The sequence below is a fragment of the Scyliorhinus canicula genome, chromosome 2 (assembly GCF_902713615.1).
Source record: "Scyliorhinus canicula chromosome 2, sScyCan1.1, whole genome shotgun sequence".
Taxonomy (NCBI): Eukaryota; Metazoa; Chordata; class Chondrichthyes; order Carcharhiniformes; family Scyliorhinidae; genus Scyliorhinus; species Scyliorhinus canicula.
This window is the reverse complement of record NC_052147.1, coordinates 176,552,572-176,566,921: the sequence shown is the minus strand read 5'-3', so window position 1 is coordinate 176,566,921 and position 14,350 is coordinate 176,552,572. Positions and strand designations below refer to the sequence as shown.

General features: G+C 49.0%; 1 protein-coding gene across 2 annotated transcripts in view; it reads right to left on the bottom strand.

The window, feature by feature from the left end:
* The window catches only part of dnah7 (dynein, axonemal, heavy chain 7), a 498,762-nt gene that overhangs the window by 258,036 nt on the left and 226,376 nt on the right, over positions 1-14,350 (bottom strand). For both annotated transcript variants that reach the window (XR_005459743.1, XM_038789116.1), the window contains exons 31-32: positions 9,005-9,187; positions 8,209-8,385 (exon numbers count right to left, since the gene is read on the bottom strand). Coding sequence is in view for 1 of the 2 variants with exons in the window: in XM_038789116.1 (XP_038645044.1) it covers positions 8,209-8,385; positions 9,005-9,187 (360 nt within the window). In the remaining variant the exon portion in view is untranslated. The remainder of the gene's footprint in view (positions 1-8,208; positions 8,386-9,004; positions 9,188-14,350) is intronic.

Genomic DNA, 14,350 nt, shown 5'->3' with positions numbered 1-14,350 from the left:
GGTGATGTGGGGGATGCACGTAAAGGCAGTGAAAGGATTAGGAAGTTCTGAATGCACAATGCATACTGGGGATGCAGGTGTACAATCTTTATATACAGTTTGGAAACTTGTAAATATGGTCCGATCGAATGGCAACGCTGCGCCCAAAAATCAGGTGCAATGTGACCAATAGGAGCGGGAGATCCCGCTCCCGGGATCTACCCGGCTGGCAACCCAGGTGTCCTGCCCCTTGATGAATGCCTGTGCATGGAGCCATCACTCTTTGAAAAGGTAATGAGAGCCATATGCAAGAAGCTTCTCTCTCACACTGTTCCGCTTTGCTCTACTGCCCGCGAGGCTATTAGAGAGACTTTTGCCTTGTCATAATGGAAAGATTAGCCACCTGAGCTCTTGTCAGGCATGATCTTTCTCCGAGGTGGATGAAAGTTTGCAGTCATGGGTTGGTTGCCTTTCACCTGCATGCCACCTGCCTCTCTCCCTTCATCCCTATGACAGGTGTCAAGCCAAATGGATCAATGCGAAGGGCATGCTCTACACCTTGCTTGGATCTCATTGTTATGAGATCCCTCGATGCCAGACCTGCTGTTGTGTGGGCGTCATGATACAGAGAAGATTTCAAAAGAACAAAGCTTTCATACAGATTCCCCATAATTATTAGGGTGTACCTTTAGTTTCCTAGGTTTGCTGACCTTCAGCTCCAACTGCACAAGATGACCCTCCTTCCTCTATGATATAGAACATCGAGTGTGTTGCCTTGCTGGTGAACAGCCTTAACTAAGATGATGTATTTCACCTGTTTGACTGTCTCCAGGACCTTTAACCCTCTTCCTGTCACTCACCAACTTTCACCCATCACCACTGATCTCCCAACGTGACCTTCCCCCTCACCTCGGACACTCTTGAACCTCCCCCATCATCCTGAACCTTGATGCTGTTTGACCTTTCACACCTTTGTCCTCTCTGGGGATTGCTATTAACACTCTTTCACCTTGGTATCTGTGGCCATTAGCACCCAGTTTCCCTGGGTTTCTATGGCTATGACTCATCTTTCATTCTCACTCCACAGTATAAATATTTCCCACTTTCTCTGTCTGTTAGCTTTGACAAAGAGTCATTGGACTCGAAACATTCACTCTTTTCTCTCCCTACAGATGCTGCCAGACTTGCTGAGATTTTCCAGCATTTTCCCTTTCGTTGCATCCTGGACCTTATAACTGTTAACCTCTACCTTCCTTCCCTCCCCCGCGCCCATGCAAGTCACAGTGCCCATGCCCACCTTAATCCTGCTCACTAACATTAGTCATGCCACATTCTTCTCCCCATTAATGACCCCCTGATGAGAACTGTACTCATCATACCAACATCATGATCCTCCCACCCTACCATATCCCACTTCCCCCTCTCAATGACCGCCCCTTCACACCATCACACACAACTCACCCCCCAGGACTCCAGCATTGATTCAACTGACTCCATCCTATGAAACATTCTGCTCCCACACACCTTTCCCACTCACTTCCTTAATGCCTTCCTTCCACCCCTTCTCGTTGATGCCCCCTTCTCTTTTTCTCGCTCATGCCTTCCTTTCCAATTCCTTCCCCATTCACCCCACAACTGCCCCCCCCCCCCACTTCTTCAAACACCCCTTCCCCTTGTGTATTCCATTGACCACTTCCCCTCTTCCAGCAGCCCTTCCCCAATGTCTTTTATGACCGCCCTCGACATCTGATCCGCCCCCAGGTGCTGACAGTGGCAACTGTCTAGAATCTTAAACTTTGTCTATTTCAGAAAAACATTATTGGTCCCTAACCGAATCTTAAAATAAACTTAAAATAAATCATAAGAAGTAAATATTTTATTTTCATTTTGATGCGCGATCAATGAACACAGAAACAAAGGAGTAGTCCGAATCGAAGGCTTTAATCTACAAGAAGTGTGCCCAGCAGCAGGAGTACAGAAATGACGATGGCTGCTGGGAAACATGGGTTCTTATACTCCGCCTCGTAGGCGGAGCTACCTTCCTCTCAACCAATGAGAAGACAACACTTGGGCCAATGGGCAGTGAGCCTTCTACCAATAACAGCTCACACTCCCAGGTACTGTAATACCCCTAGTCATACTACCACATTCACCCCTTGTTGAGAAAGGAACCTGGAGGGGGGGCGGGGCATGTGCCTTTGAGAAGCCGGGGAATGAGAGGGGGGGATCCCGTGCGAGTGGGATAAGAGACTGGTAGTATGACTAGTGATGTGGGATCATACCTCTCCAACAGTCAACGGTGGCTGCCCACTGGCCCGTAACTATATACAGGGACATGCTAGAACACGGTAACTATTTACAGAGTTGGAAAACGAGAGAACAAACAAAAAAAGTCCATTAACAGTTCATATCGACTCGATGAGCCGATCGGGCGCCTTGGACATACTCTGCGACCTGCGGAGCTTTGCTGGAGACGTTGGAGATGCGGGCGTCCATGACTCCGGGAGTGATGCTCCGGTCCTCGCGGCTGCGTCCATACCCCTAGGCAGAGCTGGTGAGGGCCAGGCCATGGGGGGGGCGTCTGGTCCTCTAGGAGGCGCGGGTGAGGGAGTTGGCGGGCCAGGGAGGGGAGCGCCTGCGGGAAGCAGTTACAGCTGGAGCGGGGGTGGGGGGGCTGGTGCCGGGGGCGATGGCGGGGATCCGGCAGGCGCCAGGTCCCGCAGGGAGACCGTGTCCTGCCGGCCGTCGGGGTACTCCACATACGCGTATTGCGGGTTCGCGTGGAGCAGCTGGACCCTCTCAACCAACGGGTCTGATTTGTGCGCCCGCACATGTTTCCGGAGCAGGATGGGCCCGGGGGCAGCCAGCCAGGTCGGGGGCGGTGTCCCTGGGGATGACAAGAAGGCGTACGTGAGGCGTTTGATTGGTAGATGTGCAAAGCAGTGACCGGATTGAATGGAGGGTGTGTGGGAGGACCTCTTGCCAGCAAGAGACTGGGAGATTTCTAGACCATAGGGCCAGCAGACGGTCTTCCAGACCGTACCGTTCTCCCTCTCGACCTGTCACTTACCCCGGGGGTTATAACTGGTTGTCCTGCTTGAGGCAATGCCCTTGCTGAGCAGGAATTGACGCAGCTCGTCACTCATAAAGGAGGACCCCCTATCGCAATGAATGTAAGCGGGGAATCCGAACAGGGAGAAAATGGTGTGTAGGGCTTTAATGATGGTGGGTGTGGTCATGTCGGGTCAGGGGATGGCGAACAGGAAGCAGGAGTACTCGTCAATCACATTGAGGAAGTACGTGTTGCGGTTGGTAGAGAAGAGGGGACCTTTGAAGTCCATGCTGAGACGTTCAAAGGGGCGGGAGCCTTTATGGGATGCGCTTTTTCGGGGCGGTAGAAGTGCAGCTTGCACTCCGCGCGGATGTGGCAGTTCCTAGTGACTGTCCTGACCTCCTCGATGGAGTAGGGCAGGTTGCGGGTAATTACAAAGTGAAAGAAGCGGGTGACCCCCGGGTGGCAGAGGTCCGTGTGGAGGGATCGAAGGCGGACCACTTGTCCGTTGGCACAGGTGCCGCGGGACAGGGAGTCGGGAGGCTCGTTCAGCTTCCCAGGATGATACAAGATGTCGGAGTTGTAGGTGGACAACTCGATCCTCCACCGCAAGATCTTGTTGTTCTATATCTTGCCGTTCTGTGCATTATCGAACATGAAGGCCACCAACCGTTGGTCTGTGAGGAGGGTGAACCTCCTGCCGGCCAGATAGTGCCTCCAGTGTCGCACAGCTTCTACTATGGCCTGTGCTTCCTTCTTGACCGAGGAGTGGCGGATTACGGAAGCATGGACGGTACGGGAGAAGAAAGCCACGGGCCTGCTTGATTGAAGGTGGCTACCAGAGCTACGTCAGACGCGTCGCTCTCGACCTGGAAGGGGAGGGACTCGTCGATAACGTGCATTGTGGCCTTTGCGATATCTGCTTTGATGCGGCTGAAGGCCTGGCGGGCCTCCATTGACAGGGGGAACGTGGCCGTTTGGATGAGGGGACAGGCTTTGTCGGCGTAATTGGGGACCCACTGGGCGTAATATGAGGAAAAACCCAAGGCAGCGCTTGAGGGCTTTGGGGCAGTGGGGGAGGGGGAGCTCCATCAGGGAGCACATGTGTTCCGGGTCGAGGCCTATCACTCCATTTCGCGCCACGTAGCCGAGGATGGCTGGGCGGTCGGTGCTAAACACGCATTGGTCCTTCTTGTAAGTCAGATTCAGGAGTTTTGCGGTTTGGAGCAATTTGTGGAGATTGGTGTCCTGGTCCTGTTGATCGTGGCCGCAGATGGTGACATTATCGAGATACGGGAAGGTTGCCCGTAAACCGTATTAGTCAACCATTCAGTCCATCTCCCTTTGGAAGACCGAGACCCCGTTTGTGACACCGAAGGGAACCCTTAAAAAGTGGTAGAGCCGCCCGTCCGCTTTGAACGCAGTGTACTTGCGATCGCTCGCGTGGATGGGGAGCTGGTGATAGGCAGACTTGAGGTCCACCGTGGAGAAGACCTTGTACTGCGCGATCCTGTTGACCAGGTCGGATATACGGGGGTGAGGGTATGCATCCAGCTGCGTAAACCTGTTGATGGTCTGACTGTCGTCTATGACCATCCTATTCTTCGCCCCGGTCTTTACCACCAGAACTTGTGCTCGCCAGGGCCTGTTGCTAGCCTCGATGACCCATTCCTTCAGAAGCCGTTGGACCTCGGACCTGATGAAAGTCCGGTCCTGGGCACTGTACCGTCTGCTCCTGGTGGCGACAGGTTTGCAATCCAGGGTGAGGTTTGCAAACAAGGATGGGAGATCGACCTTGAGGGTCACGAGGCTGCAGACAGTGAGGGGAGGCATAGGGCCGCCAAATTCAAATGTTAGGCTCTGGAGGTTACATTGGAAGTCTAACGACCAAGATTGTGTGCGTGCAGAGGTGGGGGAGGCTGTAGTCTGTAGTTTTTAAACTCCCTCCTCTGGACCGTGAGGTCCGCTATACAACACCCCGTGATCTGTACTGAATGGGAGCCAGAGGCCAGTGCGATTTTTTTTTTTTGATTTTGTTTTTTTTTTGCTTGACCAGGTAGACAGGGAGAGCACAGTGTCTTACTGTGGTGGGGTGGATGAAACTCTGTGCTCCCGGAGTCCAGCAGGCAGGTCGTCTTGAGCCCGTTGAGCAGTATCCTTATTGCCGTAGAGAGGGTGCGGGGTCGAGACTGGTCCAGAGTGACTGAAGCGAGTCGTGGCAGATAGTCGGAGTCTTCATCGGGCAGTGAGTAGTCACCCGCAAGGTCCTCTGAGCCGATCCAAGATGGCGGCGCCCGTCGGTCGCACATGGTGGGGGGTGGACAAAATGGCAGCGCCCGTCCCCCGCACATGGCATTGGAGGCGTAAAATGGCGGCACCCGGGGGTCGCACATGGCATCAGGTGTGTAAAATGGCAGCGCCCAGAGGTCAAACGTGGCATTGGGGAATGGGGGCTGCGAGGTCCGCGGGCCGCACGGGGCCCCTGGAGAGAGAGAAGGGGGAGTCCCGCGGTCGCTGCCCGGGACCGCAGCGACTGCCTTGGCCTGGTAGACGGCCACAAAGTGGCCTTTCTTCCCGCAGCCCTTGCAGGTTGCAGAACGGGCTGAGCAACGTTGTCGGGGGTGCTCCCTCCTCTGGACCATGAGGTCCGCTATACAACACCCCGTGATCTGTACTGAATGGCCGCAAAAATAGCAGCAGGGCCCCGCGGGTTTTTCAGGGCGCCCTGCGGCGCAGGCCTGGGGGGAGTCAGAGTCTGTGGGGGAGAGAGACGCTGAGTTCCACGCTGCCCAGGGGGCCGCCGTGTGGTCGGGGGCGTATGAGCGGGCGTTTCTGTTCGCGACATCTAGGGAGGTAGCGAGGGACCGTGCCTCCGTGAGACTCAAGGTTTCTCTTTTTAATAGTGTCTGGTGGATCTGTGGGGACTGCATGCCTGCAACAAAGGCGTCTCTGATGAGGAGTTCCGTGTGCTCATTAGCAGTCACTTGTGGGCTGCCGCAGTTCCTCCCCAGTACAAGGGGGCATGTTAAAAATCGTCCAGTGACTCACCAGGGATCTGCTGCCTTGTGGCTAGTAAGTGCCGAGCATAGACTTGATTTATCCGCCTGACAAAGTGTCCTTTGAGCAGGTCCATGGCTGCGTCGTCGTCGGTCGTGTCTTCGCTGAGCGTATATATGGTTGTGCCGACGCAAGTGGAGGATGTGTAGTTTCTGCTCCTTCATCGGGACGTTTTCCGCCGTACTAAGGTAGCTGTTGAAACAAGCCAGCCAGTGCTTAAATGCAGCTGTTGCATTAGCTGCGTGGGGGCTGAGTGGTAGAAACTCCGGCTGGATGCGGAGCTCCATCCTTTAAAATCTTGTTCATTAAATTGATGCGCGATCAAGGAACACAGAAACGAAGGATTAGTCCGAATCAAATGCTTTAATCTACAAGAAGTGTGCCCAGCAGCAGGAGTACAGAAATGACGATGGCTGCTGGGAAACACGGGTTCTTATACTCCGCCTCATAGGCGGAGCTACCTTCCTCTCGACCAATGAGAAGACAACACTTGGGCCAATGGACAGCGAGCCTTCTACACCAATTGCAGCTCACACTCCCACATACCGTAATACTCCTAGTCATACTACCACACGTTTACCACACGTTTAAGGAAGGAGTTGCTGTTAATGAAATGTCTTGTTTTGTTGGTTTAAACTTTCATTAATATTGGATTATTGGCACTTGAAGAACAGCATTGTGACTCTTATTTTAACTAAATTTTAAATAATGGTTGGGATTATCAGTGTGTTTTACAGAGGTGGCCTGCCATTGGTCAGTGGTAGGATCTTCCAGCACCGCCAATGCCAACGGCTTTTTCCGTGGCTCACGCTCTCTGCCGCTTAGGTTTGGCATTGGCAGGATCAGGGGATCCCACCGGCGGGAAGGGCCAGAAAATTCCAACCTGTGTCTTTTTTGTTATAACTGCAGACCCTGTGCTGGACCATGCAGTTTTATAATGGTTACACCACTAGGTTTTGTTTTTGTTTTCCATAAATTCCTGTGGAAAAACTAGTAGGTTATGATGGGTTGACAGAGTGAATGCGAAGTAGATGTATATGAAAATTATATTGAGCCATTACTCCATGGAGTGGCAATCGCGGTTAGATTGCCAGTCTGCTCCTATTTGCACTAAAATGTAGCCACACCTTTCTTGCCTAACCTTCCAACTCAGGCCAGATGAGAAAACTGAAGTGCAGCAAGTTCCCGAGGCCGTCAATTGAGTACAAGAGTCAGGTGGCAGGTAGGCCGGCACCTTTTTAACAACACTACCTGCGTACAGCAGGTAAGATTAAAGGTACAGCCATGTTGAGAAGCCAGGGAGAAAGTAATTGTGTAAGGAGGCTAGGTGGGGAAGGTGGGCGGCAGGATTGAGGGGTCATATGGGGGTAGGATGGGTTGGGGTATCAAGTGGTCAGTGGGGGGGGGGGGGATCACTGGGTGACCACCAAGGTTTTCCGTCGGGAAGTTAAATGGTCACCAGGTGAGGCGGTCTGTCGGCGGGCGGTGGTGGCTGGTTTGAAAGGTCAGTGTAGGGAATGGCCATTTGGGGGTTCAGGTGGTCCGTTGGGGGGCTGTTGGTCAGGGAGGTTAGTCTGGGGGGAGAGGCAGGGTTGGGAGCATAGTTGGGGGTTCCTGTGGGGGTTGCGAGGGTAGTCAGGTGTGGGGCATAACTGGGAGGTCTTGTGAGGTGTCAGTAGCTAGTCAGGGATTGGGGAGGGTAGTCATTGGAAGGTGGGTGGGAGCTACTCAGAGATATTGGGGGGATGGGTAGGAGGCCACGAGGCCCAGCAGAGTTCCAAGTTGGGGGGGGGGTGATCCGTGCTACTATTACCAATTAGAACTGGTTTTAATTCTGCTAACTGATCCTGACTATCTATTCCTGTGACAGTGTTGGAATCACTAAGTTCGCGATTTAAATCAGAATTTCGATTTGTCCCAGTGCAGAGTAACATTCAACTTCCTGGGTAGTTGCCGTGCATTCCTTATGTGGGGACTATCTGGGGGGCTCTAGCGCAACTTTGGGGCACACCCCCCCCCCTCTACCGGGTACCACTCCCTGGAAATCGGAAGTTATGGGTTAACGTATTTGCAGGAATCACATTCCATTTAAACCTAAACACTGATAGCGAACCTGTCACCTTAGCAGCTTTGCGAACAAATTGCAGACACACTGGAACCATTCTGTCAAACAATCCTTCGATTAATTCCTTGTGCATGGGGCGTACACCAGGTGGCATTTTATTCATCCAAGACATCATTACAGGCTTCCATCCCATCATAAGAGGTTCCATGTAGACCATTCCACACCTTGAAACCTAAAATATAATGAACAAATCTTCTCACTAAAAATGTAGTGTGCAATCTGACACTAATTCCACAAAAAAAAACACTTGGTCCAGAATGTACACAAAACATACATCATTCAAACATACAACATTTTTGAAAGTTGGAAAGTTTTGCAAACTACAAAATATCTTCACAACCGGTGTTTACTTCCCATTCATAGGGATTTTCTATCCCTCTCGCAGCGTGATTTGCATCGGCAGAGTCTGTGCACCATTGGCAAGTGGCGGGATCTGGCCAATCGGCCGATATAAACAGCTTTTTCCATGGCTCGCACCCTCCACCACTGGGTGTCCAGGAAGTTCCTGAAAATTTCTGCCTATTTATCACGTTGAAAATAACAATTTGACAAAATGTATTATAAAATAGGCAGTTTCATGACTGGCTGCTCAAAGCAAGACAGAGCACTTGCGAGGACTAAGTGTTGGGAATTCATTTCCCATAACTGATCATTTTCCATCAAGTCAAATTAATGAACAGAATGTAATCGTCTGTAGTCTAAGCTGTACCGCATATAAATGTCATTTCTTGCTTGAAACACTCATGAAATTATCCTTATGTTTCCATCAAAATTAATAATTGACTACTTACAGTAGCAGGGGAAGCAACCTCCAGATCCATTGGCTCAAAAATAAGACTCATTTGGGGAGACATCTGGATGATCTCTCCACTCATCAGACATAGTTTCTTGTTGTCATCTAGCACAGTGTTCATGTTCTCAATCCAGACTGCATCAACGGGTCCATCAAAGATTAGCCATTTCCTGTCTGGAGTCTATTTGTTTAAAAAATCATTACACTTTGAATAGAACAAACAATCTGAATAGAACAAATAGAAATGACAACTTTCAAAGGAATTGGATATTCAGAGAGTCAAAAGAAATGTGAAAATGTTTCCCTGCTACAATGGGAGGGCTAGGATATTTGGTCTAATCTGAAAGCCAAACTGGAGCCAGAAAAAAACCTATAAAGCTATACAATATAGACTTGGAAATTGTGCAAGTTAATGCCATGTTCACTATCATTTTTCAAAAAGAAGCGGATAACCATTTGGTTAACAAGTATAAAGGCTGTAAGCAGGTAACTGCAGACTTGGACGATCGATAAACATTTGCATATCTAAAAGCTATTTTTCTGGGGTTTTTTGAGCCACAGTTGGATTATCTGGTTCTGTTTCTGCCTGATACCAGATACGAATGGCAATGAGATGGAAAAAAAAAACAGTACTGGAAGGTGGGTTTACTACTATTCTTCTGAAACCAGAATTGCAAACCAAAAGTGCTTTATGGAAAACTGCAGCTAGAATCCTGGTGATATCAGTTGTGTGTTCAAAGCAAATCAAATTTAAATAAAGATTTTAAACTTCTGGGATTTAGGAAGAAATTTCATTTTTATTTGAAGTCGAGACACAGTGGTTAGCACTGCTACCTCACAGCGCCGAAGGCCCGGCTTTTCTCCCGGCCCTGGGTTGCTGTCCATGTGGAGTTTCCACATTCTCCCCACATCTGCGTGGGTCTAACCCACACAACCCAAAGATGTGCTGGGTGATTGGCCATGCTAAATTGCCCCTTAATTGGAAAAATAAAAAAAATATATATATATTGTTATTGGAAATGTTGTCTTTGCTGTTCGCTTTAGTAGGAAATTAAGCTGGTGTGTTCACGATGATGAAAATGTCATGGAGGAATTTCCAATAGGTTTAACTGGCTGAATGGATTTTCCTCCCGCTTTCTGGACAACAAGAGAAAGTCCACCAATCAAGACAGAAAACTTCACTATAAAGGGAAGGACTTTAATTTGATTTAATAGTTAAAAATAAAAATGTTATGAAGGAGATATCTATAATTTATCTAAGTTTCTCAATTGCTCTAATGTAGGCTAACTTACACTTTAGAGATGCTGACTTGAGTTATTCAGGGCAGGTATTTTATGAATACATCTCCTTTATGACTCCGGGGGTATCATAAATAGAACAGTGGATTCTGAGCCACAAAAAATTTGGTATAAGGTCCATTAGATTAAAATTCAATATGTGGCTAAGGGATCAAACTACACTCCAAAAGCGCTGGGTACACCAGGTGTTTCACCTGGTCACTGATAACAGGGCCCAGGACGTGGCATTGCTAATTAATAAAAGGGTCCGTTTTCTGTCAGGAAAGGTCATGGCAGATCAGGGAAGTACGTATGTTATAGTCACTGGGACGCTGGAATGTAGGTTAGTGGTGTTGGTGAATGTGTATGCCCCAAACTAGGACGATGTGACAAGTATGAGGAGATTGTTGGCCGCAACCAGACTTGGACACACATCAGTTGATCTTGGGGAAAGACTTGAATTGTGTCTTGAATCAGAAACTAGACGGTTTAAACCAAAGTCGTTGGCCCCTTCAGGGGTAGCAAAAATGCAGTTGGCTCTTGTGGAGTAGTTGGGAGAGGGGGCGGATCCATGGTGGTTTATGCACCCTGGGAGTAAGGAATTTTCTTTTTTCTCCCCAGTACATAAAGTATATTCGAGGTATTTTTTTTTTATGATGGCAAAGTCTCTTCTGCCTGGGGTGAGGAAAGCTGAATACTCCGTGAATGTCATCTCAGACCATGCTCCACATCTGGTAGATTTGGTATTAGAAATAGGTCTGGTTCAGCATCCAGCATGGGAGGTTGGATGTAGTGTTATTGGCAGACTTGGGATTCTGTGGATGGATATCAAGGGCAATTGACGAGTCTGAGGTTTAATGGGAATTAATGAGAAGCCCTTGGTTCTGTGGGAGGCCCTGAAAGCAGTGATTACCGGGGAGATCATTTCACACAAAGCGCATGCGGATAGGAAGGCAAGGGAGGAACACCAAAAGTTGCGAGATGATATCTTGAATGTAGACCATGGGTACTGGAATGATCCAACATCAGACCTCCTGGCTAGCAAGAAGAAGCTGTAGATGCAGTTAGACCTGTCAGCCACATATAAGGTGGTACGCTAGTTGTGGTGCTCAAGTGGGGTTATGTATGAGTATGGGGAGAAGGTCAGTCATCTCTTGGCTTGCCAGTTGAGGTGGCCTCCAAAGAGATTATTCGGGTCAGAAACTCGGTTGCAGGCTGGCGTCTGCGCCAGACAAAGTTATTGGGGTGTTTGAAGCGTTCTAAAAGAACCTGTTTAGGTTGGGGTTGCTGGGGGGAAGTCAGGTGTGTCAGAGTTTGTAGAGGGTTTAGAGTTTCCAATGGTGGAGGAGGATGAGTGTGAAGGGTTGGAGAGGCTGTTGGGCACAGAGGAGGTCTTGACAGTAATAGGGTAGATGCAGACAGGTAAGCTCCTGGGCCGGCAAGTTCCCGGTGAAATTTTACAAGAGGAGGTTGCAGGACAGTTGGTGCCATTATTAGTGGGGATGTTCGAGAACTCAGTAACATGGTGTTCCCTGCCTGAGACACTGATGCAAGCATCAATTTCACTAATTTTACATAAGGATAAGGACCCTGTGAATGTGGTCGTATAACCCTATTTATTTACTTAATATAGACGCCAAGATGTTGGCCAATGTAATAGCACTGAGGATGGAACCACATCTTCCTCAGGTTATCAAGGAAGATCAAACAAGTTTGGTTAAAGAACGGTAATTGTCATCTAACGTGCAGCAATTGCTAAATGTGGTGCTTTGCCCGTCTGAGGGGTCAGATCTAGAAGTAATTGTCACACTAGATGCATAAAAGGCATTTGATAGGGTAGAATGGGTTATCTTATTGTGGTCTTGGTCACGTCTGGGTTGGGGCCCAAGTTTGTGTCTTCAATATGACTGTTGTACAAGGCCCACACAGCTAGTGTCCACACCAATAACATGAGCTCAGGATATTTCCAATTAAATAGCGGAACGAGGTAGGGGTTCTCTATGTCTCCCCCCCCCCCCCCCCCCCCCCCCCCGCCTCTTGTTTGCATTGGCGATAGAGCCTTTGGCCCTCACCTTCAGCGCTTCAGATAAATGGAGAGGATAGCGAAGGGAGGGGCAGAGCATAGGGTGTCCCTGTATGCTGATGATCTCTTACTTTATGTGATGGACCTGATCTCCACCATGGGCAATATAATGGATCTGCTTAGGTACTTTGGCTCTTTCTCAGGGTACAAACTAAACTTGGGGGAAAAAAGTGAATCCTTTCCAGTTAACCTCCCAGGGAGGGGAGTTAATCCAGAGGTGCAACCTTTATGAATGGCTGGTTCCAGCTTTATGTATCTGGGGGTTCAAGTAGCTTGGGATTGGGCCCATCACAGCAAACTAAACTAAACTATACTAGCTTGGTAGGCAGGGTCGGGACCGATCTGCAAAGGTGGGATAATCTTCTCCTGTCCTTGGCAGGTAGGATTCAGTCAGTCAAGATAAGCATTTTGCCAAGACTTTTGTTTTTCTTCAAGTATTTGCCAGTCTTTCTCCCTCAATCCTTTTTGAAGGAGTCCATAGTTGATTACATTCTTTATGTGGGTGAGCAAGATTGTGAGAATTCAAAGGACAGTCCTTCAAAGGGATAAACAGTTCAGGGGCTTGGCATTGCCAAATCCGATATCTTATTACTAGGCAGCGAATGCAGAGAGGTGTTGGGTTGGTGTAGTGACCTGGGAGCTACGTGGGTGCAGATGGAATCAAAGTAGAGGCTCTGGTCTGAGGGCATTAGTGACAGCCTCATTCCATTCTCACTGACAATGTATTCGGCAAATCCAGCGGTTGTCTCCACTTTGAAGAGATTGAGACAATTTTGAAAGCAATCTTTTTCCTTTTTAAATAAATTTAGAGTAACCAATTAATTTTTTTTTACAATTTGAGGGGCAATTTTGTGTGGCCAATCCACCTAACTTACACATCTTTGGGTTGTAGGGGTGAGATCAACGCGGACACGTGGAGAATGTGCAAACTCCACACATAGTGACCCAGGGCCGGGATTGAACCCAGGACATTGGCGCCTTGAGGCAGCAGTACTAACCACAGCACCACCGTGCCGCCCGGGTTTCAACAGCATTTTAATTTGGGGTCAGTGTGAATCATTTGTTTGAGCCTGCGAGATTTGATGCCACTTTTTTTTTGGGGGGGGGGGGGGGGGGTAGAAAATGAGTGATCTGTTCCCAGTCTTACAACACCAGGTTAAAGTCCAACATGTTTGTTTCAAAAAACTAGCTTTCGGAGCACTGCTCCTTCCGCAGGTGAACTCAGGAGCAGTGCTCCGAAAGCTAGTGTTTGAAACAAACATGGTGGACTTTAACCTGGTGTTGTAAGACTTCTTACTGTGCTCAGCCCAGTCCAACTCCAGCATCTCCACATCATGTTCCCAGAGGGGCAGTTTACCAGTTTAGAGGAACTTTCAGAGAAATTTGGGCTCTCGCAACTTGACCTATTTAGATGCTTACAAGTTCGCAACTTTGCAAAATAGATTTTCCAGACATTCCCCGTGGAGCCACTAACCTCTCTAATGGAGAGGATTCTTTCACTCGCAGGGTCGGAGGAAGGGGGTGCCATAATATCCACTCATGTATATCATGAGATGCAGAGAGGCAGTGATTGACACACAGGATAACCAATGAACATACATGACACAGAACAACCAATCAGGAGACAGGACACCACCACTATAAAGCCCACAGAGCATTAAGGCTCTCCCTCTCTCACAGGACACAGCCAGGGAGATAGTCGCAGTGCACAGGCCAGTGAACATCATCACCATGTGATAGAGAGCTAGTCTGGTCAAGCCAGTAGGAGGTTATCAGTTAGATTAATAGAGTGTCAACCCACAGCAGATTATGTAAAGCAATCAACAGGTTCAATAAAACAGTGTTGGACCATCTCCTGTGTCGGAAGCCTGTTTCTCGTTTTACTGCATCCAGTTGCAGTCGATGTTAGATCCACACAGATAACACATCAGGGAGCACCTCCGGTATTTATAGATGGATTATGTCAGAGGATTCAGTGCCGGT